The following is a 27,123-nucleotide window of genomic DNA, read 5'->3' as shown; positions in this document are numbered from 1 at the left end:
TCTGACTGCTTGCTTGGGTTGGGGGAGGGGAGTCTTTGGGCAGGCGGTAGACCTGCCCCTTTACTTTGTGTGGCCGGATCTGAGTCTGACCCCATCTTTTTAGACCCAAAACCCTGATATTTGTAGTGCGCCTAGGATACTGGTTCTCCAGTCTTCTTTGGGGTCAGGGGGCGTTATAGTGCCTCATGCCACCTACTCAGCCCTCTTCCTGCATCTTATGGTCTGTCTCTACCAACTAGGCTAAGTAGGTTATATTTATTATTCCTCAAGGGGAATTCAGCTCTTCTTGTTCAAAAGTTCTGATTAATTTTCTATGCTCTCATTCAAAGAATTTTTAAATTCATTCATTCATTCAACAAATAATTAAGCATCTACTAGAAGGCCAGGCACTGGGAGTCCAGATGGGAGCCAAAGCAGACATGGTCAGTGGCCTACAGGAGCTTCCGTCCAGCTGTCAGTCACATAATCACCCTGACAAATGTGAGCTCGACGAAGGCTAGGACTGAGAGATCTGCCTTGCTGGGATAGGTCAGGAGAGGCTACCCAGAGGAGGGACAGTCAGTCTGAAATCTGAAAGGTGGATAGAAGTTAGGGAGGTGGGAAGGGGAGGGAATAGCTTTTCAACAGAGGGATTCGCCTTCATAAAGCCCCACAGTAGGACAGCATGGTGAGCACAAAACTGAAAGATCGGGGGGCAGCGTGAGATCCCAGCCCTAAAACTCTCACTTAGCTTTCAAGTAAACTGTTTCTCCATAATATTGATACCAGTAGCACTCTGACGGGCTAGGGGAGTGGTGAGATCACACAGGCCTTGAAGGCCACATTAACCCAAGGACAATGGGAAGCTCTTTAAGGGTTTCGCAGGGGATGGGATATACATGATCAGATTTGCATTTCCAAAAGATCACTCTGGCCTGGCTCATGCCTGTAATCCAGCTATTTGGGAGGCTAAAGCAGGAGGATCACTTGAGCCCAGGAGTTTGAGACCAGCCTGGGCAATATAGTGAGAACCTGTCTCCATTAAAAAAAAAAAAAAGGTTTGTATGGTGGCTCATGCCTGTAATCCCAGCACTTTGGGAGGCGGAGGCGGGGCGGATCACGAGGTCAGGAGATTGAGACCATCCTGGCCAATATGGTGAAACCCCATCTCTGCTAAAAATACAAAAATTATCTGGGCATGGTGGCATGTGCCTGTAGTCCCCGCTACTCAGGAGACTGAGGCAGGAGACTTGCTTGAACCAGGGCGGAGGTTGCAGTGAGCCGAGATCGTGCCACTGCACTCCAGCCTGGGGACAGAGAGAGACTCCATCTAAAAAAAAAAAAAAATGTTGTAAAAAGATTGCTGTGGCTTCAGAGTGGCCATTGTGTCGGAAGGGGTAGAGCAGATGTGAGTGGACCGGGCAGGGTAGTAGTCCAGGGGAGAGCCACAGGAACCTGGGCTGGGTTGGAGATGGATTTGAGATGTACTTTGGAAGTTCAGCTGCCAGAACTTACTGATATCTGTGGCGGAGTGAAGGAGAGGGCTTTCAAGGACATTGCCTGGGTTTTTGGCTTGGCGGTAGCAGGGCGGGTAATGTCAGTTACTGAGGGAGGGAACACCAAGAGAAGACAAAGTTTAGGGGGACAGGATCACAGTGCGATTTCAGATGCACTGGAGAACATTTTGACACAAGGTACTGTCTGGGCCCCAGGTGGCTCTGCTCTAATACATTTATAACTCTTTGTCCGCACTTAATCACTCTGTCATACTTAGCTGTGAGGGGGCCAAGAAATGTCAAGTGTTTGGCTGGTCTTCTCCAACTAAAATTAAAAATCCTTTGCTAAGGAAGAAGGAGAGAACATTGCTAGCAGTCTGCCTCAACATCCCAATCTGATGGTGTGTTTGCCACAGCCACCAGCTCATCAAGGACAGCTGTGGTGAACCGTTGAGTTCTGAGTAATCTCCTGTCCGGGCCACCTTTCTTCACTCAACCACAAAATCCTCACATTCCCAAGTATATTTTCTTTCTTTCTTTTTTTTGTTTTTTTGAGACAGAGTCTTGCTGTGTTCCCCAGGCTGGAGTGCAGTGGTGTGATCTTGGCTCACTGCAACCTCCGCCTCCTGGGTTCAAGCAATTCTCCCTGCCTCAGCCTCCTGAGTAGCTGGGATTACAGGCATGCCTGGCTAATTTTTGTATTTTTAGTAGAGATGGAGTTTCACCATGTTGGCCAGGCTGGTCTTGAACTCCTGACCTCAGGTGATCTGCCCACCTTGGCCTCCAAAGTGCTGGGATTACAAGCATGAGCCACCACACCTGTCCCCAAGTATATTTTCTTAGCTCACTCTTTTCAGCATGTAATTTACAGAAGGATAATCTGAATTGTAAACACGATTTCTAAGTTAAAACTCCTGGGTCAGCTCGTGATGAAGTAGCAATTTATAAAAGAGATAGTATAGTAGTAAATGAGACAACTACACTCGGAAATGTGGAATCATCAACTCTTACCCGAAAACAGCCTATGAGATTCTTGTGTTTTTTCATTCATGCCATGCGCTTCCTCACTTCCATCCCATTCCATTCCACATGCTCTTCTTTCTGCCTGGATTATTCCCATTCCACCATTATTTTTCTCCTGGTAAACTCCTATTCATACTTAAAAACCCTGCTTGATGACCCCTTCTCTGTGAAAACTTTGTGGCAAAACCTAACCACTTCTGCTTGTGCACACTTCTCTTCCATCTGTGTGCATATAGTATGTGTCTATAACTGGAAGGGTGTTTATCTGTTATCCGTTTGTCTGCCCTGCTAAAGTGTGAGCTCCTACAGTTGCAGGGTTCTGTGTTAGTCCCGGTGCCTGCACCGTACCCAGCCAGTAGTTACACTCAGTGTTGCTGAACCAACCTCTGGTCCAAAAACATGTTTATACTTGCTTTTCCAAGGCGCCAATCCAAATCTCTTATTTACTTTAAAAAACAAATAACTTCTTGGCACTTTAAAAACCACATTCAAATAACAGAAAAAGAGTTCATTTGAACTTTAAGTATCAATCTTAAAATGAATTGTATGTTTTAAAACTTGACTTAGTGACATCACTTAAGAGAATTTTTAAAAAGCAAACTTTTATTTTTACCCCAGTGTAACAGAAATATTAAGTTCCATTAAATTATTAAACTGATCTACCTTTTCTTATTTTTTTGAGATGGAGTCTTGCTCTGTTGCCCAGGCTGGAGTGTAGTGGGGCAATCTCGGCTCACTGCAACCTCCGCCTACCCAGGTTCAAGCGATTCTTCTGCCTCAGCCTCCCGAGTAGCTGGGACTACAAGTGCACACTACCACACCCAGCTAATTTTTGTGTTTTTAGTAGAGACGGGGTTTCACCATGTTGGCCAGGCTGGTCACGAACTCCTGACCTCAAGTGATCTGCTCGCCTTGGCCTCCCAAAGTGCTGGGATTATAGGTGTGAGCCACCATACCCAGCCTGTTTTTCATTTTTTGGTTCTTTTTTTTTTTTTTTTTTTTTTTGAGACAGGTTCTTCCTCTCAGGCTGGAGTGCAGTGATCATAGCTTACTGCAGCCTCAACCACCTGGGCTCAAGCAATCTTCCCACTTCAGCCTCCCAAGTAGCTGGGACCTCAGGCATGCACCACCATGCCTGGCTAATTTTTTTTTATTATTTGTGGAGATGGGGTTTTGCCATGTTGCCCAGGCTGGTCTCAAACTCCTGGGCTCAAGTGATCTGCCTGCGTTGGCCTCCCAAAGTGCTGGGATTACAGGTGATTTACCTTTTAACTGTGCCAAAGAACAAAGCACCTACTTTATTTGCTCTCCCGTATTTAAAACTGTCCTTTATACCTCAGATCCAGAAAGATAAACACAAGTAAACTAACAAGTACTCTACTTGTATCATTTGTTGCTTTCTAACAGTTTACATTTAGTCCATCTTTGAAGGGTAAAGACCATTGATTGCTCATCTAACTTCTTCACCTTGAACTTAGTGAGATTTTCTTCCACGTTTCACAAATGCATGCCCAAAATTTGACTTCAGTGTAGAATTGGAATTAAAATGTATGCAATCCCATTTCTTACAGTAGGAGCCAAATGTTCATCAAGTTCCCCTCTGAGCTCAGTATCTTGTAGCTAAATGACCACTATCTTCCAGTCCCGTTTTTAAAAAAAATCATGCTGGTTTGCAACAAAATTGTATTTTCTTTACTAGGCAAGTGAACCATTTTGTTGGGAAGAGTACCTTGGCTTCGAGAATAAAATGATTTCATTCTGAAAGGCTTCCCCTCCAACCCCCTCCTGCACAAACTCTCAGCCCAGTAACTTGTCAGTATTCTGGAAAAGTGCATTACGAAACAAAAACTCAAATCAGATAAAATATATCTCTGGAACTTTTGAGGCAGATCAACGAAGCTCTGATTTCAGGTGCTAGCAAAATAAAGCAGGCACTCTCATTTTGTATTGCTTTACTTCTCAGTTTTTCATGGTGTCTCCTAAACTTTGATGTTTTGAAGAAGTTCTAATGTTTGCTACATCAGCAGGAGCTGACCACAGGGAAGAGATAAATATAGCTCTCCTTGGAAAGGTGAAGGCTTAGCCACCAGAATTCTGCCCCTTGATGCTGAGAATGCACCTTCTCCGAACAGATGGAAAAGAGGGGTGGAGATTACCCCAGGGACATATCTTGCAAAACGCTGATACCCGAAGATGTACATAGCCTTGTGCTTTTGGTCATCCTCCCAAATCATGTCCTTGGTGAAGGCACATGGAGAGGAGAGCAGATGCTGCCAGACCACGGTGCCTGACGCCATGCACTCCCTCACGTCCAGCCTGTTTATGTGCACACGGCTGCAGCGGGACCTTGGGGTGTGGGCTAAATAACAGGAACAGGGGCTCCTCTGGGGTCTGTTACAAGGCAGAGATGCTGCACGGTAATTAGGGATTTAGGGGAAGAGGAAGGAACACACATGTTGATAATAAGTAGTTCAACATTATTATCCCCATTTTACAGATGCAGCTACTGAGCTTAGAGAGGTTTCATAACTTGCCCAGAGCCCCTCAACTAGTAAACAGTGGAGCCGAGATTTGAACGACCCAAAGAGGAAAGCAAGCAGCCCCTTTATTACTTTTTTTTTTTTTAAGATGAGGGTCTTGCTATGTTGCCCAGGCTGATATTGAATTCCTGGCCACAAGTGATTCACCACCTTGGCCCCGCGAAGTACTGGGATTACAGTCATGAGCTACCACACTGGGCCAAAGCCCTCATATTGTAACCTCCAAGATGTTTTCATTTCTAAAGTCAAAGGTCGTCAGAGTTGCTGTTTTGAGGGGAGCCATGGGATGGGGAGTCTCCGGGAAACCCAGGCTGGCTCCTTAAATGGCATCACCCAAGTTGGCCATCAAGCTTCCCCAGACTCAGTCACTCGGCCCCCGCTTTCCCTGGCTGTAGAGCAGGGGTTTGGACTCGAGGCTGCCGAGTTCCTCTCCAGCTTCCATGCCCAGTGGCAGTGACTTATCAACTGGCCCACCCGGTGGATGTAGGGGTGATGCAGCCCTGCTCCGTCCTCTTGAGTGCTGGGTGGCCGTGAGAGAGGGAGGCCATGAGAGGGAGGGGAGGGCTCTCATCTGCTTAGTGCCACCCCCTCCCCAGCCCACCCCAGGTCCTCTGCCGCCTTGGGTTCCTGCGTGAACAGTCCTTCTCACTCTGGGCGATGTTCGCTTTCACCAGCCCAACCCCAAGAAGTCCACCCTGGGGAGGACAGAGGGGGTCTCCATGGCTCCACACCCCCATGCTTTGTCGGAGATCTGGCCAGGCAGAGTGGTACCCTCTTGACTGAGCCTCGAGCCTTTGCTTTCCCCTTACTCCAAATAAAGCCACAGCCCTGGCGAGGGAGCCCAGAGGCCTGAGGACAGCCTGCTGGGTGCCTGGCACTCTCTAGATCCTCCCTGCCTGGGCGGTGGGTATCTGCAATTCTGTCTCAAACTGCAGCAGAATGTGTGGGCAGGGTCAGGCAGATAGAGAGTGGGTGCCTGGACTCATTGGTCACACTCTAAGACCGCCCACCCCCGCCGCCCCCGCAGTCCTTCCCAGGACTGGCTGACCCACCAGATAGGGGAGGGTGTTGTTTCTTATTATTACATTTTTTGAGGAAAGCTATGCAGGCCTGGGAGACGTCTGTGCTCTAGGAGTCCCTTCTGGCCTGAAGACTCAAGGCTGCAAACAGGTGCTGAGAGGGAACAAGAAGGGGAGTTGGGGTGCAACACACCCAGTGACAGACCAGGAGTGAGTGCTGTGGCCACAGATTCTAATCCTCACAACTGCAGTGTGATTTAGGCTAAGCCCCTTGCCTACTCTGATTCTTGCCTTAAATAAGTGAAAAGGAAAGTCAAGTTTGATGAACTGTGGCTCTTTAGTGGGTGGATTTGCATGTACCATGGATTACATTTACCAGGGTCTAGGAATTGTCAAGCGCCCAGCAGGCTGCCATCAGGCCTCCGAGCTCCTTCGCCAGGTGGCTTTATTTGGAGTAAGAGGAAAGCAAAGGTTTGAGGCTCAGTCAAGAGGGCGCCACTCTGCCTGGCCAGCTCTCCGACAAAGCAGACGGGGGGTGTGGAGCCGTGGTGACCCCCTCCGTCCTCCCCAGGGTGGGCTCCTTGGGCTTGGGCTGGTGAAAGTGAATATTGCCTGCAGCAAGGAGAAGGACTGTTCACGTGGGAACGCAAGGCGGCAGCGGGGTTGAAAACCCACCCACACACAGTCAACACCTGCTGTCACACCAGGCTAATCAAGAACACCTTTCTTTGGTGCATTAACTACCTGCTATTAAATAAAGGGCTGTTACTAGGTGGCAAAGTAACACACTGCAGTAGAGCCTATTTGTAATCTGAGATCAGTGGCTGTAAGGCACCATCCTTGAGCCAAGCAAGTACTAATATTCTTGTTATCTTAATTAGAATGCAAGAGATCGTGTTTTTAAAATTCTCTTTGAATCTGTCACTTTGCCCTCCTCTTCCTGGGTGATACACCTGGTAGTGCTGGTGGGGGCCATCATAATGCCCCTTGTCCCAGATTCCCTTCTTTTAGATGGGACTCGAGCACTGATCATTTCAGCCCTGTATCTCTCAGGTCAACGTGGTTCAGTTTGCTGTGCAAAGTCCAGGGGAGATAACCACGCTGTGCACACATGAGATTGGCTGACTTGGCAGGACTGTGCAATTGTCAAAAGGCCATGGGGAGTGGGGGCCAGTGCCTGCAGCCTGCCCTGCCTCTCTCACAGGCCCTTAGAGCATCGCCAGGTGCAGAGCTCCACAGCTCTCTTTCCCAAGGAGTAATCAGAGGGTGAGAACGTGGAGCCTGGTGGACAGGTGAAAGCACTGGGATCTTTCTGCCCAGAAAGGGGAAAGTTGCACATTTATATCCTAGAGGGACGCGACAGCGGTGCTTCTCCCTGTGCTGAGGTACAGGTAAGGAGGGTGGTTTGTAAAGTTCACTGGGGAGGGTGATCCCTCTTTATTGTTCATTATGCTCGCAGCCTCCTTGACAACATCATGCAAAATGTGTCTTACTAGCTTCTAGTGCATAAAATATTGGTGGAGCTCTTCGCTGTGCTGGGCCAGTCACCAGTGCTGGGCACTGTGGGTCAAGGCAGTGCCCAGGACGGGCACAGCCCTGCCTTCCCAAGCTATGGTTTATTGTGGTAGGATCTGCTTGCCCGGTGAAGTGTGTTCAGCTGCTCCTGTTGCTGGGGGAAGCTCTGCTCTCTGCCTTCCGCTGCCTCCCACACGCTCCCATGTGTCTCCCAGTCCCTAACCCCTAGTCCTGCTTTCAATACCACAGGGGCTTGTAGCTGACTTTTCTCCATCTTCTTAAAGGGCAGGATTTCCTGGCAGAGATATAACGTCTTTCTGGAAATGAAAGAAGCTGATGCATGTTTTTTCTTTTCTGAATTCCTTAAATAAGAGGAACTCATTTCCAGGTATTCCCTGCCTTGTTTTTATTGTGGGAGTGTGGTCCCAGCTGCCCATCTGATCAGCTGACATAGGGTCCTTGGGGCCCAGGCACTGTTGGGGCTTGGGATTGAAAGATGAAAGCCACAGGGCCAGGCACAGCAGCTCGTGCCTGTAATCTCATCACTTTGGGAAGCCGAGGTGGGCGGATCGCTGGAGGTCAGGAGTTTGAGACCAGCCTGGCCAACATGGTGAAACCCTGTCTTTACTAAAAATACAAAAATTAGCAGGAGGTGGTGGTATGCACCTGTAATCACAGCTACTCAGGAGTCTGAGGCACGAGAATCTCTTGAACCCAGGGACAGAAGTTGCAGTGAGCCGAGATCGCACCGCTGCACTCTTTGAGACTCTGTCTCAAAAAAAAAAAAGGGAAAGCAATGGCCTGGCTTGGCTGGAGATGGAACATGCATCAACGTGTCCCACGTGTCTCCAGCAGGGATAGTGAAGGCCTGCCCCCGGCACATGGTAGACTGAGTAAATGTTGATCAGTGAGACCTTGAGGCACTTTAGAGTTTCACAATCCAGAGAGGGAGATAGATTGGAAGTTCAAGGGTGGACACCTGGGCATGATTCCCAGGACGAAGGCTGCAGTCGGTTCTAAGAAGTATGCTGGTGACTATGAGAGAAGAGGTTGTGGGTTTCCTCTCTTGAAAGCTGTCTCCATAATCACATGTGGGGTGATAAGGGCTCTGGTCCAGGGGAGGGGGCGAGGCACACAGGGGGCTGAATCTGATGGCATGAGGACTTGGTGATGGGCTGTGGGGGAAGAATTGGAGATGACTCTAGGGCCTGAGGGTGGGAAGCTGGGAGTTCACTGGGATCACTGATAGAAACGGGGAGGTGGGGGGTGCCAAGCTGATTTTCCTGATTAGATTTCCTACAGAACTGCAGGAATAAGGCGAGAGCCATCGCCCTGGGTGGATTTCTGTTTGGAGCTCTATCACTGGACCACTGTGGACAAGTATTTCATAGAACGACCCCCAGTAGCCCAATTCTAGGTTTAGAGGGGCAGCTCTTGACAGGAGCAAACTCCAGGGCCTCTGCAACCCCCCAGCAGAGTCCCAAACATCTGACATGTAGCCAATGGAGGACACGCAAGTGGTGGGGTTCCCAGTAGGGACCACCTCCTGCCTTGGGTTTCCAAGACAGAGCGAGGGGCGCTGCTGGGGCGTGGTCTGCAGGGGCCTTGTCAGAACTCGATGCTTTCTCCTCCGTCTGGGTCCTAACTGCAGTGCATCTAGAGACCCTCCTCTGACTCAGGCATAAGGACGGCCCGCATATTCATGCAGGTTACTCTGAACAAGAACAGTCTGTGGGTTACTTCCCTAGGAATGAGGAAGATGAAGAGCTAGATAACAATGCTGGGCTGGTATCTGCCTGATAGTGCTTTGCCAAGACTATGGTTTCTTCCTCTTCTGATCAAAAAAGACACAGGAGTCAGACAAATGGGGATTAAAAGACAACTGAGTTGATGTGAAATGTAACAGGCAACACTGTGGACACAGAAAGTAGATTAGAGGCTGCTTAGGACCTAACGTGGAGGGCAGTAGGGGAGCGACAGCTGAAGGGTATGGAGTTTCTCTGTGCTGATGAAAATGTTCTACAGTTGACTGTGGCTATGGCTGCACATGTCTGTGAATATCCTAAAAACCATTGGAGGGTTCACTTTAAATGGGCGAATTGTATGGTATATGAATTATGTTTCAATAAAGCTCTTACACACACAGCTAAGCTGTGTGGCCATGGCTGGGCTTCCTAGCAGTGTCCCCCAACCCCAAATTGAACTTACTCTCCCAGCACTTGGGCCTCCCCATTACCCCCTGTCTGCCCTGAGGATAAGCCTCTCTCCAAGAAGGACAGAGCAGGGGCTGTGGGCCACCATTCAGGAAAGGTGCTCCTCTCCCCTGGGGGAGGGAACCCAGAGGTCGTGGACAGAAGCCTTCTCAGACATGCAAAAAACATGAGGCTGTCGGGCGCCGTGGCTCACGCCTGTAATCCCAGCACTTTGGGAGGCCGAGGCGGGCGGATCACGAGGTCAAGAGATCGAGACCATCCTGGCCAACATGGTGAAACCCCATCTCTACTAAAAATACAAAAATTAGCTGGGTGTGGTGGCACGTGCCTGTAGTCCCAGCTACTCGGGAGGCTGAGGCAGGAGAATGGTGTGAACCTGGGAGGCAAAGGTTGCAGTGAGCTGAGATTGTGCCACTGCACTCCAGCCTGGTGACACAGTGAAACTCCATCTCAAAAAAAAAAAAAAAAAACATGAGGCCTCAGAAATGTAGCTCGCAAAACCCCCTACCCAGGGCTGTGCAGAAGCCAAACCAGGTTCCTATTTTCCCAGGATGATGAACAGTTTTCAAAGCTTAGTAGGATTGTGGGTGATTTTGTCTCATTGTCTGTTGTTTTTCCATTTTTCTATATCATATATATATAATATTTATACTATATATAATATGTATATAGTGTGTGTATATATATATAATATGTATATATTAGGTCAAGTGTAAATAAAATCAGGGACAGGGTTGGAGCGCAGCAGGAAAGAGCCTGCTGTGGATCAGAGTCTCTGGGCTGTCAGGGCTGGGCTGGGTGGGCTCCGTTGTTAAAGGCTTCCCCTCATCTTGCAGGAGCCATGTGGCTAGAAATCCTCCTCACTTCAGTGCTGGGCTTTGCCATCTACTGGTTCATCTCCCGGGACAAAGAGGAAACTTTGCCACTTGAAGATGGGTGGTGGGGGCCAGGCACGAGGTCCGCAGCCAGGGAGGACGACAGCATCCGCCCTTTCAAGGTGGAAACGTCAGATGAGGAGATCCACGTAAGGCACCTTGGGCCGGGCCGGGCTGGGCAGTGGAGAGGGTGGTGTCTCGAAGACAGGGGTTGCGTCTTAGGCCAGATGCGGGAGGGGACGGGGGCTTGGGAATGGTCCATCCTACTTGGGAGTGTGTTTCAGTCTGCTTTTCCTCTGCTGGGCAGGTGCAGGTTGCTTTGGAGAGGGATGCCCAGCCCTCCCACTTTATCTCTCCTCCTTTCCCTACCCAAGGCCCAGCAGTGCTCAGGCAGGAGATGGGGTGCCAGCAGACCCAGTTAACCTGCATCAAAGGTCACAGAAAGCAGCTGTCATCACCACCTCTATGCCCTGCCTGAAGCCTTGGGAGTGAGGTTGTGGGAGAAAGTGAGCAGGTTCCCATCAGAGACCCAGGAAGCACTGAGAAGGAAGGGATGCTACTGGTTAGGCACCGGCTGTGTGTCAGCCATTCCTGGTCGCATTCAATCCCTACGGTGATCCCACGGGGTGAGGATTGTTGTTCCCAAACTGCAGATGCAGAAGCTTAAGCTCGGGGGCATAAAGCAACTCGTTCAAGGCGGCCTAGCTAACATGCGGAAGGATTTGAAGTCCAATCTAATCCTGAAGCTGCTGCCCCTCCTCTGCACAGGGATAGAGTCAGGAAGGAGGTGACTGGGCAGGTGGGGTGACCTGAGAATGCATTCTTGGGGAGGAGCAAGGCTTGAGTGGGGGACAGGACAGTAGGCAGGCCTGGCACGGCCCTGCCAATCCTTTCTTTCATTCCGTGGGTTTTGAGCACCTACTGCGTGCAGGCCCAGTGAGTGCTTGGGAGAAGAGACAGCCCCTTCCGTCCAACAGCATACAGTCCAGTGAATGAGAAAAGGAATGTGCACAAAGAAAAGTAGACTAAAAGATAAATAAAGATAGGCTGGGTGCGGTGGCTCACGCTTTTAATCCCAGCACTTTAGGAGGCTGAGGCGGCGGATCACCTGAGGTCAGGAGTTCAAGACCAGCCTGGCCAACATCGTGAAACCCCATCTCTACTAAAAATACAAAAAAAAAAATAGCCGGGCATAGTGGCGGGCACCTATAATAATCCCAGCTACTCGGGAGGCTGAGGCAGGAGAATCCCTGAACCCAGGAGGCAGAGGCTGCAGTGAGCCAAGATCACACCACTGCACTCCAGCCTGGGCAACAAGAGTGAAATGCCGTCTCAAAAAAAGAAAAAGATGGATAAGGATAAATGTCACAAAAAGCATGGATAAAAGTCATGAGAGTTCCAAGGAGGAAGGGATTTAAAAGCAGAAGCTGGGCTAAACCCAAGAGCAACCAGGCTGAGGCTCCCTGGGTAGGACTTGCTTGCTGCAGCCTTGCTATTTAGGGCCAAGGCTGAGCCCTGAGGAAAGCTCCTTTAGGGAATTAGACTCCTAAGGGAGTCTGAGATTTCCAAAATCTGTTTGGGGGTGACTGAAACACTTGGGAAGAAGCCTGGGAATGGTGATGCTTGAGAGGCTCTCTAAGCTGACATGAACTTCCTCCCTCTGGGGCTGGCCTTTTAGCCTAATACATGCCCCTGAGACTTGCACCCTCTCTCCTGGTCTGTAAATTTTTTAGTTTTTGGAGACAGGGTCTTGCTCTGTCACCAGGCTGGGGTGCAGTGGTGCGATCTTGGCTCACTGCAACCTCCGCCTCCTGGGTTCAAGCGATTCTCCTGCCTCAGCCTCCCAAGTAGCTGGCATTACAGGCACCTGTCACTATGCCTGGCTAATTTTTCTATTTTTAGTAGAGATGGGGTTTCGCCATGTTGGCCAGGCTGGTCTCGAACTCCTGACTTCAAGTGATCCACCTGCCTTGGCCTCCCAAAGCACTGGGATTACAGGCGTGAACCACCGTGCTGGGCCTGGCCTGTAATTTTTATCCCAACTCAGTTATAATGTATCATTCAATGTTGTATATTGGGGTCAGGAAACCAGGCCCATAGACCAAATGTAGCCTGCTACCTGTGTTAGCACAGCGCCCGTGCCAAGAATAGTGTTTACCTCTTTAAAGAGTTAGGGGGAAAAAATCAAAAGAAGAATAATAGTTTGTGATGTGAAAATTTTGTAGCAGTCAGATTTCAGTGTCCATAAATAAAGTTTTATTGGAACACACCACCCCCATTCATCTGTGCATTGGCTGTGGCTGCTTTCACACTACGAAGACAGAGTGGAGTCACTGCAGCCTGCAAAGCCTAGAATATTTACTATCTGGCCCTTTACAGAAAAAGTTTGCTGACTCCCGCTGTAGAGACGCCTGGGTAAATTAAAGATGAGTATCGTGTATACACTTAAAGAGTAAAAGATGGGATGGGCGCAGTGGCTTACACCTGTAATCCCACCACTTTGGGAGGCCAAGGCAGACAGATCACTTGAAGCCAGGAGTTCAAGACCAGCCTGGCCAACATGGCAAAACCCCGTCTCTACTAAAAATGCAAAAATTAGCCGGACATGGTGGCTCACACCTGTAATCCCAGCTACTCTGGGAGCTGAGGCATGACTGGCTTGAACCTGGGAGGTGGGGGTTGCAGTGGGCCGAGATCACACCACTGCCCTCCAGCCTGGGCAACAGAGTGAGACCCTATCTCAAAAAAAAAAAGAAAAAAGAAATGCAAAGTCTACAGTGAAGAAGGAAGAAGTGAAGAACACATCCGCTTTGGGAGTAGCCAGTGATGTGGGAAACTGCCTTGCCACTCCCAGAGTGCAGTGTCTTGTGGCTGCAGGGTTTGCTGTGTTTTCTGGAAACAGACTTTGCTCTTGCGCTCTGTCCTTCCCATCCCTCTCAACTTGGGGTCCTGCATTTTGCTCCAGGACTTACACCAGAGGATCGATAAGTTCCGTTTCACCCCACCTTTGGAGGACAGCTGCTTCCACTATGGCTTCAACTCCAACTACCTGAAGAAAGTCATCTCCTACTGGCGGAATGAATTTGACTGGAAGAAGCAGGTGGAGATTCTCAACAGATACCCTCACTTCAAGACTAAGATTGAAGGTATGTTTGCAAAACGCCAGCCAGAGAGGGATGTATGTCATGAGAACAGCCTTCTTCCACAATGTGACTTACAGTCAGATAAAGTTGGAGAGATTCAGAACCCAATTATAGGTCACTGAGATGTACTTATACGTTGTAACCTTACTAAATGCAAAAATATTGCAGTCACAACAAATCTGTCCATCTTTAGAGGTAGGCAGGAACACATACATGCAATTTAAAAACCAAAGAAATGCACCATCCAGTCCAATGATGTGGCAATCTTTGAGAGGAAGGATGGAGATGAGATTTAGACCCAGGCCAAGTGGGGTGGCTCAGAACTGTAATCCCAGCACTTTGGGAGGCTGAGGCGGGTGGATCACGAGGTCAAGAGTTCAAGACCAGCCTGGCCAAGATGCTGAAATCCCATCTCTACTAGAAATACAAAAAATAGCCAGGTGTGTTGGCAGGCAGCTGTAATCCCAGCTATTCTGGAGGCTGAAGCAGAGAATTGCTTGAAGCCAGGAGGCGGAGGTTGCAGTGAGCCAAGATCGCGCCACTGCACTCCAGCCTGGGCTCCATCTCAAAGAAAGAAAAGACTCTGCTCTCAGTTCTTTTGGATCTATACTCAGAAGTGGACTTGTTGGATCATACGGTAATTCTGTGTTTAATTTTCTGAGGAACCGCCATACTGCGTTCCGCAGCAGCTGCACCATTTTACTTTCCCACCCAACAATGCCTCAGAATCCCGATTCTCCAAATCCTTGCCAATATTTTTCTCCTTTCTTTTTTTCGGTAATGGTCATCCTAATGGGTATGAAATGGTATCACATTGTGGTTTTCAGTTGCATTTTCCTAATGATGACTGATGTTGAGCATTTTTTATGCGGTACTTATTGGATTCTTTGTAATTTCTCCGAAGAAATGTCTGTGCATGTCTTTTGTCCATTTTTTGGGTGTTTTATTAGGGTTTAGGAGTTCTCTATATATTCTGAATAAAATCTCTTATATGATATTTGCAAATGTTTTCTCCCACTCTGTGGGTTGCCATACAATTAATCTTTTTCAGAGACAAGGTCTTGCTGTGTTGCTCAGGCTGGAGTGCAGCAGCTATTCACAGGCGTGATCATAGCTCACCACAGCCTCGAACTCCTGGGCTCAAGCAATCCTCTCGCCTCAGGCCTCCTGAATAGCTGGTACTATAGGCGAGCACCACTGTGCCCAGCTTGTTAATTTTTTATATTGAGGAAATTGTACATGTTAGGAATCTTATTTTTAATGTTTAAGATAATTTGGCCTTTTCAAGGAACAGTGAAGATTTTAATTTGTTAAAATTCTAGGAATTACTTAAAGTATATGAAAGACATGTTGGTCAGTCAGATAAACTAAAGTTCCTAAAAAAAGGAAATTGAAATTATAGGGTTAACTGGGTGTGGTGGCATGCACCTGTAGTCCCAGCTACTCAGGAGGCTGAGGCAGGAGGATTGCTTGAGCCCAGGAATTCAAGGCTGCAGTGAGCTACAAGGACACCACTGCACTGGGTGACAGATCAAGACCCCATCTCTTAAAAAAAGAGAGAGAGGCTGGGCACGGTGGCGCACGCCTGTAATCCCAGCACTTTGGGAGGCCAAGGCGGGCAGATCACAAGGTCAGGAGATCGAGACCATCCTGGTCTAACTTGGTGAAACCCCGTCTCTACTAAAAATACAAAAAATTAGCCGGGTGTGGTGGCAGGCGCCTGTGGTCCCAGCTACTTGGGAGGCTGAGGCAGAAGAATGGCGTGAACCCGGGAGGCGGAGCTTGCAGTGAGCCGAGATCGCGCCACTGCACTCCAGCCTGGGTGACAGGGCAAGACTCCGTCTCAAAAAAAAAAAAAAAAAAAAAAAGGCGGGTGCGGTGGCTCACGCCTGTAATCCTAGCACTGTGGGAGGCCGAGGCAGGTGGATCCCAAGGTCAAGAGATCGAGACCATCCTGGCCAACATGGTGAAACCCCGTCTCTACTAAAAATACAAAATTAGCTGGGCGTGGTGGCACGTGCCTGTAGTTCCAGCTACTCGGGAGGCTGAGGCAAAAGAATTGCTTGAACCAGGGAGGCGGAGGTTGCAGTGAGCCGAGATGGCGCCACTGCACTCCAGCCTGGCAACAGAGCAAGACTCCATCTCAAAAAAAAAGGAGAAAGGAAGGATGGATGGAAACCTCGACTTGGAGGTGCCAGGGCAGCAAACATCCTTGTTCTGATGCAAGCAGGCCAGGCCTGTGGGAGAATGAGCCAGAGAAAAGCTAAGTCAAATCCCAGTGGTGTGTGTCCTGGAACTAGAGCCCATCCTGGAGCTCAGCCAAGAACACTAAAAAAAAAAAAATAATAATCTGGAATGATTTTTTGGATCAAATTTGGACTCCTCTTGAGTGTTGCTGTATTCTTTACAGTAATTTGATATCTTCTATTATGAGCCTAACAAGAGGATCCAAGCCACTTAATCCCAGCCAAACTGCTGTATGCAATTACCGTAGGTTCCTGTTTGGATTCCTGGCACGAAATTGCCTGGCTTCCTTGAGTTTGACTTGGATCCCTGTGTTGTCCCAGCTCTTCAGTGTCCATCCAGCAGAAACTAACAGGGCGCCTGCTGTACCCAGGCATTCTGCTGGGGCTGGGGACGCATAGAGAGGACAGGGTCCCTCCTTCACAGCTCATAGGCTCTTCAGGGGCAATTCCAGCACATAGTGGCGGTGTTCTGAAGGAGGAGGCTCTGGGAGCTTCATGAGCCCCACAATCTTCCTTTGAATGTGAGGGAAGGCTTCCTGGAGGAGGTGGCATCTAAGCTGAAATGAGTGGGACTTTGCCAGGTGTGTGGGGAAGGTGGTCCAAGAAAGGGGAACAGCATGCTCAAAGGCCCAGAGGCAGGAGGCAGTAAAGGGCCCTTTCCATCCTGGCAGCTGCCAGCCTTACCCCACTGGACCCTTTCAGGGTTCTTCATGAGACTGGGTTTTTTTTAGAGACAGGGTCTCACTCTGTCAGCCAGGCTGGAGTGCAGTGGTGTGATCACAGTTCATTGCAGCCTCAATTTCCTGAGCTCAAGCGATCCTCCCACCTCAGCCTCCCAAGTAGCTGGGACCACAGGTATGCACCACCACACTAGGCTTTTTTTTTTTTTTTTTTTCTTGAGACGGAGTCTCGCTCTGTCACCCAGGCTGGAGTGCAGTGACGCAATCTCGACTCACTGCAAGCTCCGCCTCCCAGGTTCACGCCATTCTCCTGCCTCAGCCTCCCGAGTAGCTAGGACTACAGGCACCCGCCACCATGCCCAGCTAATTTTTTGTATTTTTAGTAGAGACGGGGTTTCACTGTGTTAGCCAGGATGATCTTGATCGCCTGACCTCGTGATCCGCCCACCTCAGCCTCCCAAAGTGCTGGGATTACAGGTATGAGCCACCGCACCCAGCCTTTGTTTTTTCTCTCCTTTTTTTTTTTTTTTTTTACATTTTTAGTAGAGACAGGGTCTCACCACGTCACCCAGGCTGATCGCAAACTCCTGGGCTCAAGCAATTCTCCCACCTTGGCCTCCCAAAGTATCAGGATTATAGGTGTGAGCCACCACACCCAGCTGACATTGGGCGTTTACGGTACAAAACCTCCCTCAGGTACAACGGCTCCAAAAGAGCCAATTTCCAGCATTGAATTCATCGTGGACTTACCCATGTGTGGTTCTGGCACCCTGCCCGGGGCTGGAGGCCTGTTCTTGGCCTTGGTCCTTTAGAATAGGAGTAAATTTGGCAACATAGAAGGACACCCAGGATACATTGTTAAGTTAAAAAAAAAAAAAAAAAAGATTCTAAAATAGAATGTATGTATGGTTCTATTTTTGTTAAAAGTTATGTTCTCTAAGTCTTTTTAAAAAGTTTGAACTGTCACAGCCAAGAAGGGTCTAAAGAGACATGACAGCTCAGTGGTGTGTGAGTCCTGGATGGGATCCTGGAACAGAAAATGGATATTAGGGGGAAAACTAAGGAAATCTGGCTCATATTTTGTTGTGTGTAGATACCAGTATTATCCAGGTTTTAAAAAGGAGAAAATCCTGGCCGGGTGTGGTGGCTCACGCCAGTAATCCCAACACTTTGAGAGGCCAAGGTGGGAGGATGGCTTGAGCCCAGTAGTTTGAGACCAGCCTGGGCAACATAGCGAGACCCCTTCTCTACAAAAAAAAAAAACAAAAATAGGCTAGACATGGTGTTGCCCACCTGTAGTCCCAGCTACTTGAGAGGCTGAGGTGGGAGGATCACTTGAGCCTGGGAGGTTGAGGCTGCAGTGAGCCGTGACTGTGCCACTGCACTTCAGCCTGGGCAACACAGTGAGACCTCATCTCTAAAAGAAGAAAAAAAAAAAAGGAAATCCTGCAATGTGTGACAACATGAATAAACTCTGAGGAAATAATGCTAAGTGAAGTAAGCCAGGGACAGGACAAATACCGCATGATTCCACCTATAGAAGGAATCTGAAATAGTCAAACTCAGCAGAAGCAGAGAGTAGAAGGGTGGTTGTCAGGGGCTGGGGAATAGGGGAAACGGCATTGCTGATCGTTGCTGTGTAAAGTTTGAGTCCTGCCAGCCGAATACATCCTAGAGATGGGCTGTACAGCAGAGCGCCGTCAGTGTTGGACACTTACAATCTGTTAAAAGGGTAGGACCCATATTAAGTGTTCTCGCCATATAATAAAAAGTGTAAACACTAAGGAAATCAATGGACTTTATAGTTAATAATATCTCAGTCAGGTTCGTTAATTGTAATAAATGTACCATGCTAACATAAAATATTAATAATGGAGGAAACCCGGTGGGTGTGAGGTATATGGGAGTTTTCTGGACTCTTTGCAGTTTTTCAGCAATCTAAAACTGTTCCAAAATAAAGTTTAGACAGACAACACCATGTTTTCTTTAGAGAGTGGGATTACATGTGAGTCTTCCCCCTTTGGCTTATCTGTGTTTTCTAAGTTTTCTACAGTAAACATGTATTATTTGTATAATATATTAACGACAGAACAGAACATTAGCTAGACCAGCTGACTGCACCAGCCCTGGTGGCAGAGAGTTCCAGGCATGGCAGCCGCCCTCACTGTGAATGCCGTAAGGCCCCAGGTGCTATCCAGGGCACTGGCCTGGGAAGGGGCTGCCTTCTTTTGATATGCAGAGGCCCCAAGTCAGTCCAGAGGAGACAAGAATCCATTCACCTGCCCTTGGCTATGATGATGTTTTCAGCATTGCACTTAAAAAAAAATCTTCCACTTTATTTTATTTTAATTTTTTGAGATGGAGTCTTGCTCTGTTGCCCAGGCTGGAGTGTGGTGGTGTGATCTCGGCTCAGTGCAACCTCTGCTTCCCAGGTTCAAGCGATTCTCTTGCCTCAGCCTCCCGAGTAGCTGGAATTGCAGGCGCCTGTCACCATGCCCGGGTAATTTTTTTGTATTTTTAGTAGAGACGGGGTTTCACCATGTTGGCCAGGCTGGTCTTGAGCTCCTGACCTTAGGTGATCCACCCGCCTCAGCCTCCCAAAGTGCTGGGATTACAGGCGTGAGCCACCACACCAGGCCCAAAAATCCTCCACTTTAAAGAAAATATCATTTGGTAATCAGAAAAAGGTGACATTTTGTCAATGTGTATGAAAAAAATTATGCATTTAATACCTGTTCATTGTAGAAAAATTGGAAAGTACATAAAACTCAAAGAGAAATTAAAAGCACTGGAATCTACTGCTCAGGAGAACTGCTTTTTACATTCTTGGAGTTTATCCTCCCAGACTTTTAAAATTCACCAATACATGGTATAAGTACAGTATAAGCATAGATGACTTTTTATAAAAACTGGGTCACACAATGGATATGACTTGATCATTTGCTTTTACCTCCCAGCAATATCTTTTGATCAGTTTTCTATGTTAAATAAATATACATCTACCCTGTCAGTTTAGATGACTGTATTGGACTCCAGTATACTGTCAAACTATACTTGATTAATCCTGTATTGCTGGATACGTGGGGCTTTCTCCCTACCCTCCAGATTTTAAATTATTGAACAAGTATTTATGGAGGCCTGCTGTGAGCCAGGAGCTGTCCTGAGCCCTGGAAACCCAGCAGTGGCTGTACAGACCTGGCCCAGCTGTCAGGGGGCACCTCTAAGGAAACCGGGAGGCAATAATCGTAGCTCCCTTGCAGGGAGGTTGTGAAGGCTGAGTGAGGACATCTGTGCACCTGGAGCACAGTGTGAGTGTGAAACCAGTGTCAGCCCTTATTACTGTCAATACCATGAAGGGGGGCGGGGGCACTAAGGGTGGCAGGAATCAATATCTAGGCTCTGGGGGGTGCCAGAGCCTGACCGTGCAGGGTCTTCTCTCTCCCTCCACCCTGACTGTGCTCTGTCCCCCCAGGGCTGGACATCCACTTCATCCACGTGAAGCCCCCCCAGCTGCCCGCAGGCCGTACCCCGAAGCCCTTGCTGATGGTGCACGGCTGGCCCGGCTCTTTCTACGAGTTTTATAAGATCATCCCACTCCTGACTGACCCCAAGAACCATGGCCTGAGCGATGAGCACGTTTTTGAAGTCATCTGCCCTTCCATCCCTGGCTATGGCTTCTCAGAGGCATCCTCCAAGAAGGGTACGGGGCTGCTAGAGGCTCCATAACTGCCCCGTCCTCGCCAAGGGTGGGCCAGGTGTTCCCACCAGGCTCTCCTTCCGGGGGGGTGAGCAGGGAATTGGCCCGAGGAAGCTGGGAAAGGAGGGGCCTGAGAGGCCGGCCCCAGACACACTGCCCTCCGGGGCTGGAGATGCCACCCCTATATTTGGGCTCCAGGATTCCTTCTTGCCTCTGTGAGCTTTTCTGACCTCCACCTGGGGGTAGGCGGGCCTGAGAAATTTCATAGAACACCAGAGGGGCCCAAGGAGCAATCTGCCTGTGACTCCTTGACTCCATGCCTTTCCCCATCACTGCCAGGGTTCAACTCGGTGGCCACCGCCAGGATCTTTTACAAGCTGATGCTGCGGCTGGGCTTCCAGGAATTCTACCTTCAAGGAGGGGACTGGGGGTCCCTGATCTGCACTAATATGGCCCAGCTGGTGCCCAGGTGAGGTCACTGTTGGGGTGGTGTGTGTGTGTGTGTGTCCTCTAAGAAGTGGACCTCTGTGCAGGGTGGGCCAAGGACCCCCCAGGGGAGAGGAGGGAGTGTGACCTGTCACTCAGCGGTGCCTGAGGCACGTTGACTTGGATCCTCCTGTCTGTAACCCAGGGTTGCGGCTCTGGGTCAGGTTCCCAGGCAGAGAAGGCCTGTGATAGGAGGGGAAGGTCAGGCATTAGACCTCTCTGCTGGACCAAGCTCTGGGACAGCCCTGAGCAGAACTCCCTAGAAACTGTATTTTTCCCCCAACCTCCCTTCTCCAACTCCCATGGCCTCCCCAGTGGGGCCGGTGCTGAAAGAGGCTGGCTCTGTGCTCGCTCCTCAGCCCTGAGGCCTGTTCCTCCGCCATCTCTCCTCTCTCCCTCTTCTTGACACCAGCCCAGCCTCACCCTGGCCCCTCTCTCTGCCTTCAGCCACGTGAAAGGCCTGCACTTGAACATGGCTTTGGTTTTAAGCAACTTCTCTACCCTGACCCTCCTCCTGGGACAGCGTTTCGGGAGGTTTCTTGGCCTCACTGAGAGGGATGTGGAGCTGCTGTACCCCGTCAAGGAGAAGGTATTCTACAGCCTGATGAGGGAGAGCGGCTACATGCACATCCAGTGCACCAAGCCTGACACCGTAGGTGAGTGTGCTCAGGGGTCCTCGCCCACTGCCGGCTCCACTGGGGCAGGGAGACACCCGCGGGGTAACCTCACCACCCCACCCCAATGCTGCCCACAGAAGGAAGCCTCTTGTAAGGACCTCCCAGCTCTTTAGATCTTTAAACTGCATTTTCCCATAGAATCAAGAGGATGGACCCTCAGCAGATTCCCAGGCCAATTTAGCAACTCTGTTTAGCCGACTCAGTATTCATAGTGGCTTTCAACCCTGATCTCCCACCCCTGAGTCTATATCCTACACTGAGAAGCAGAGGGATGGAGGGGGTGAGGTAGGAGGAATCCTGGGAGTGGGCAGCTCTGGGGCTGCAGGGGAGAGGGGAGAGGGTGCCCTGGGGCCTTGGGGAAGAGGTTCCCAGGCAGTGAGGGAGGGCCCAGCAACCATGTCTGCCACCAGGGTCCTGTTAAAGGACAATACTTTTTCAAAAAGGTAAATTTATAAAGGAACCAGTAAAATTTTAAAAAGAAACAATTCAAAGACAAATAAGAACACTGAAATTAATTTGCTAACAGACACAAAACTTGTCAACATCCACAGAGTAATATCAATTAAATCTCCATGGCACAAAATTCATTTGCCTCTATGAACGAGAGTCATTTGCATTACCCTCAGTTCTTTACAATTCACAGAACTGTAAAATAGCTCAATGACAAGGAAAGATGGGACCCCTGTAGCATCACGTCAGTCCGGAAGGTCTGCTAGGTAACTCCCTAGATCTTGTCCAGAAGACACCCAGGAATTGTCTTGCCCATCTCGAAGTTCTTCATAGTTTTCATGGCAAACCCATGCCCACACACACGAGGCAGCTCATAATCATAATAATGGCACTTTATAAAAATCAGCATTTTTCTCTGATTATAAAATACATGTTCATTGTCAAAAAGCTTAAAAATGCAAAAAGTACAAAACATTAAAGACAATCTCATATAACCTCTTCTCCCTCCCCACATCCCCTCTCCTTCAAAAGAACTTGTGAACATTTTGGTGAGAATTTTCACAAGTGAAGTACGTCCATATCACCAACATGGCCCCAACACTCCAGATGCCCCTCAGGGTTCTCTCCCAGGTACCACGCTCTGACTTCTGACTGAGATGGTTTTGATTGTGCCTGTTTAAGTCCTTCTATGAATAGAATCACAGAGTATATACCCTTGAGTCTGGCTTCTTTTGCTCAATATTATGTTTGTGAGATTCATTTATGCCATTGTCCCAGCTTTATTTATTTATTTTTTCTCAAGACCCAGTCTGGCTCTGTTGCCCAGGGTAGAGTGCAGTGGTGTGATCTCGGCTCACTGCAACCTCCGCCTCCCAGGTTCAAGCAATTCTCCTGCCTCAGCCTCCCAAGTAGCTGGGATTACAGGCACCTGCCACCATGCCTGGCTAATGTTTTGTATTTTTAGTAGAGACGGGGTTTTACCATGTTGGCCAGGCTGGTCTCGAACTCCTGACCTCAGGTGATCCACCCGCCTCGGCCTCCCAAAGTGCTGGGATTACAGGTGTGAGCCACCGCACCCAGCCTGTCCCACTGTCCCAGCATTTTTTTTTTTTTTTTTGAGACAGAGTCTTGCTCTGTTGCCCAGGCTAGAGTGCAGTGGTACGATCTCGGCTCACTGCAACCTCCACCTCCCGGGTTCAAGCAATTTGCCTGCCTCAGCCTCCCAAGTAGCTGGGATTACAGGCATGCACCACCATACCCTGCTAATTTTTTTGTATTTTTAATAGAGATGGGGTTTCACCATGTCAGCCAGGATAGTCTCGAACTCCTTACCGCAGGTGATCCACCTTTCTCGCCCTCCCAAAGTGCTGGGATTACAGGCATGAGCCAATGCCCCCAGCCTGTTCCAGCCATTTTTAATGACTGTACAGTATTTTGGCTTATGAGTATATCAATATTTATTTGTAACTGATCCCCTATTTTAGACTTTTTTAGGTGGCTTCTCATTTTTCATGAATCAGAGCACATAGACTGAAAAACCCCGCCTTTTTAAAAACAGCACTTCTCATTGGGACCCCACCAAATGCAGAGGCATAGGCCCTTCAATTTGAAGGAAGCTGAGCAGGCAGTGTGCCAGGCCCTGGGAGACAGTAGGAAGGTATCGTCCCTGTTTATCAGATGAGGATGCCGAGGCAGAGTTAAGGAAGCGAGGCATGTGAGCACCCAGGAGTTAAGGCAGGCCTGTGCTCGAACGTGGCTTCCTGCACACAGCCCCGCCCTCTGCGGCCAGTGCCACACATCACACCTGAAGCTCCAGCTCTCTGGTCCCCAGGCCTGAGTCTCTCCCTTGCTCCCCGCCAGGCTCTGCTCTGAATGACTCTCCTGTGGGTCTGGCTGCCTATATTCTAGAGAAGTTTTCCACCTGGACCAATACGGAATTCCGATACCTGGAGGATGGAGGCCTGGAAAGGTGAGGCCCTGGTTTGCCCCTGCAGTCATGACCCTGGTCCCAGCAGCCAACCTCCTCACCCTCTTCATCCCCTTGTCTGGTTGCTCTGCATGGGGCACTCAGCAAATTCTATTGTTGGCTTTCTTACAAATCCTCACCCCGTGACCAACGTAGCTGCATTTTTTGGGTGAGGCGGCCTGGTGAGTTGTTCCCAGCCTCACAGTGCATGGTCAGGACTAGGATGCAGGCTCACCTGCTTGTGCTCCTTTTGCTGAACAGGCCCCTCTGGGGATTAGGGAGCCCACAGGGCAGCAGGCACCACGTTATTGTCAAGAGCACCTGGGCTTTTCCTCCTGATTCCCTGGAGAGCCTGGCATCAGGGTCACGTGACTGCGTGTTCCAGGAGGGTGGTCGCAGAAAGGCAGGAGGCTGTTAATCTCTCAGAGCCTTAGAGGCTGTATCCTCTACATGCCCGACTCCCAGCTCTGTGGCCTGACTCAGGCTTCACCAAGGTCAGCTCTGACCCACCCTTTCCAGGGCCCATCCCTTTATTCCTTCAGTGACACACAGAGGACCAGACAGTGCTGGGGACGGGAAAGACAGTAAAATGAGACTGAATCCTGCCTTGGGGGTAGGGACTCTGCCTTGGCCATGCTGTAGCCCCATCACCTAGAACAATGCCAGGTGAACAGTGGGAGAGCCCAGTACATAGATGTTGAATGAATGCGCAAAGGACTGTGAGAGTCCAGTGGAAGGAGGATTCTCTTTGTGTAAGCGGCAGAGAGGGGAAATGACCAGGAGAATGTATCTGATTTGGGCCTTGGAGGATAAGTAGGAGTTTGCTGGATGGAGGAGAGAAACTTAGGCAAAGAGAAAAGCAATAAAAATGCAAGGAAAGGGTGCTTGGAAAGGGTGGCTTGTCCAGAGGCTGAAGCAGGTACACTGGGGCCAGATCAAAAGCAAACTCATTCCTGCAGGCGGTCCTCACCTCCTCCAAGAGCCTCAGCAGGGCCTTCGTCTGGGATCTGTTTCCCCTGCCCTACATTCAGCAGGACACAGGGGTTGATGGAGCTGCTGCAAGACCACCTTGGCAAGGGGTCTGGCCTGCTCCTTGCACACGGATACCTGGAGCAAGATGTGAGGCCCCACCAGACTATCCCACTAGGCCACTCCTGCAGCTCTGGCCCCGGGTTACAGGGAGCACCAAATCCCTGAGCAGGAGGTAGACAGGATCAGATCTGTGTTCCAGAAAGAACAGGAACACACTAGGGTGGAAATGGTGGTCGTGGTCGTTTTCAAGCTGCGGGCAGAGCCGAAAGGGAGATGGAAGCACTTGGCCAACTTGCAGAAATCCAGTTCACAGAGGTGACGTGTATACTGGAACTAGTTTTCATTGACCAGTTTTCATTTTGCCACCAAAATCATATTGAAAAGGCTGTTTCCTTTATCTCTGTCCCTGCTCCCTGCTGCTGTTGCTAGAGATTCAGGGTTTGAGTGAGGAAGGTAGGGTTGGGAGCGCGTGCTCTGGGGAAAGTGGAAGGTGGAGTGGGGGCTGTGGAGTATGCATCCTGGACCCAAGCTGGCTAGGTTTGGATTCTCCACTTAATAAGTAAAATGGAGATAGTAGTACCTATGTCCCATAGGCTGTTGAGAGGAAAACATGAATTAAAAGAAGGTAAGGAGCTTAGAACATGCTGCCTGGTATGTGGTCACCACAGTAGCTGGTGCCCTGAGCAGTTTCACGGTGCAGGGGTTGAGGGGAGGGAGGAGAGGTCAGTGGCAGGAGAGAGGTGACAGGTGTGTAGAGGCAAGGTGGGTGGGGGGAGGACCTTGGGGTGATAAGAGACACTTCAACTAAATCCATGCACTCCAGTCTGGTGCCCTGGGCGCAGCCTGCCTGTGACACGAGGATACCACACACCTTGCATGAGGTCTGAGGAGGGAAGCTGCATGGGCAGGGCCTGGCATTTGTAGGACTTTCCGGCTGCCCTTTGTCACACAACTGCATGTGGCACTGAGAGTGGGGCTTTGTGTTCTGCGTTCCCAGGAAGTTCTCCCTGGACGACCTGCTGACCAACGTCATGCTCTACTGGACAACAGGCACCATCATCTCCTCCCAGCGCTTCTACAAGGAGAACCTGGGACAGGGCTGGATGACCCAGAAGCATGAGCGGTGAGCCTGGCTGAGCCGAGAACAGGGGCCTCTGAGGCTGGAGGCAGGGGGACGGCCAGTCTTGGGCTCCACGAGGGGCACTTGGTGGTGGGATAAGTATAGCCTTGCCTGCAGGTGCCCCAGGGGCCCTTGGATGGGAACACTAAAGGTCGAGGTGTTTGGAGAAAGCCCTCATGGAGGGACCAGGTGCCTGGCTCCCGGGCGGCCCTCAGTACCGCTCCCCAGTCTAGGATGCTGGTCTGGAGTGGCACTGATGGTTCTGGGATTCCCAAGTCTCACATGGAAACCCTCAAAGGTGGGGATTTAGAGGCTGTCCCTCCCAGAAAAGAGAGGGCCCTCAGGGGAGAGCGGTTGAGACCCTGGATTTGTCCTTTTCTTTATGGCTCCTTGTGGGTGGGCCAGCTGATCTCACCCCCAGGCGCTTTAACCCCCTGCTGTGCAGGACGGAGGGGCGCAGGGCCACAGCCTCACCCCTCCGTCGGCTCTTTCACTTCCAGGATGAAAGTCTATGTGCCCACTGGCTTCTCTGCCTTCCCTTTTGAGCTACTGCACACGCCTGAAAAGTGGGTGAGGTTCAGGTACCCAAAGCTCATCTCCTATTCCTACATGGTTCGTGGGGGCCACTTTGCGGCCTTTGAGGAGCCGGAGCTGCTCGCCCAGGACATCCGCAAGTTCCTGTCGGTGCTGGAGCGGCAATGACCCACCCCTCTCCCCCCGCCCGCCACCTCCCCCCACAAGTGCCCTCCAGGCTTTTCTTGGGGAAGATACCCCTTTTCTGAGGAATGAGTTTGCCTCCGTCCCCTGCCCATGCTGGGAGCCCACGCTCACCCCTCCAAGCTCACTCCCCAACCCCCAACTCCGTGTGGTAAGCAACATGGCTTTGATGATAAATGACTTTACTCTAAAAGCAGCTGGAACTCAGTGACATGAGCGTGCGCTGACCCCACATGGGGCCCCCTGTGC

General features: G+C 49.9%; 1 protein-coding gene across 7 annotated transcripts in view; it reads left to right on the top strand.

Moving 5' to 3' along the window:
• EPHX1 (epoxide hydrolase 1) overlaps nt 1–27,067 on the top strand; it is a 35,282-nt gene extending 8,215 nt beyond the window's left edge. For 4 of the 7 annotated variants that reach the window (XM_016939836.4, XM_063791360.1, XM_063791374.1 and 1 more), the window contains 8 exons: nt 10,622–10,809; nt 13,626–13,806; nt 20,202–20,429; nt 20,766–20,895; nt 21,360–21,568; nt 23,900–24,008; nt 26,035–26,160; nt 26,658–27,067. In XM_016939836.4, the coding sequence (XP_016795325.2) occupies nt 10,627–10,809; nt 13,626–13,806; nt 20,202–20,429; nt 20,766–20,895; nt 21,360–21,568; nt 23,900–24,008; nt 26,035–26,160; nt 26,658–26,859 (1,368 nt within the window). In that variant the 5' untranslated portion in view covers nt 10,622–10,626 and the 3' untranslated portion in view covers nt 26,860–27,067. Of the gene's footprint in view, nt 1–7,257; nt 7,449–7,856; nt 7,961–10,621; nt 10,810–13,625; nt 13,807–20,201; nt 20,430–20,765; nt 20,896–21,359; nt 21,569–23,899; nt 24,009–26,034; nt 26,161–26,657 lie in introns of those variants that run through there. The other 3 variants (XM_024352169.3, XM_063791348.1, XM_063791370.1) reach the window with 3 other exon arrangements.
• Nucleotides 27,068–27,123: the final 56 nt, after the last annotated feature.

The sequence above is a fragment of the Pan troglodytes genome, chromosome 1, assembly GCF_028858775.2.
Source record: "Pan troglodytes isolate AG18354 chromosome 1, NHGRI_mPanTro3-v2.0_pri, whole genome shotgun sequence".
Lineage (NCBI taxonomy): Eukaryota > Metazoa > Chordata > Mammalia > Primates > Hominidae > Pan > Pan troglodytes.
The sequence above is the reverse complement of the archived record's forward strand: the minus strand, read 5'-3'. Positions and strand labels throughout refer to the sequence as shown.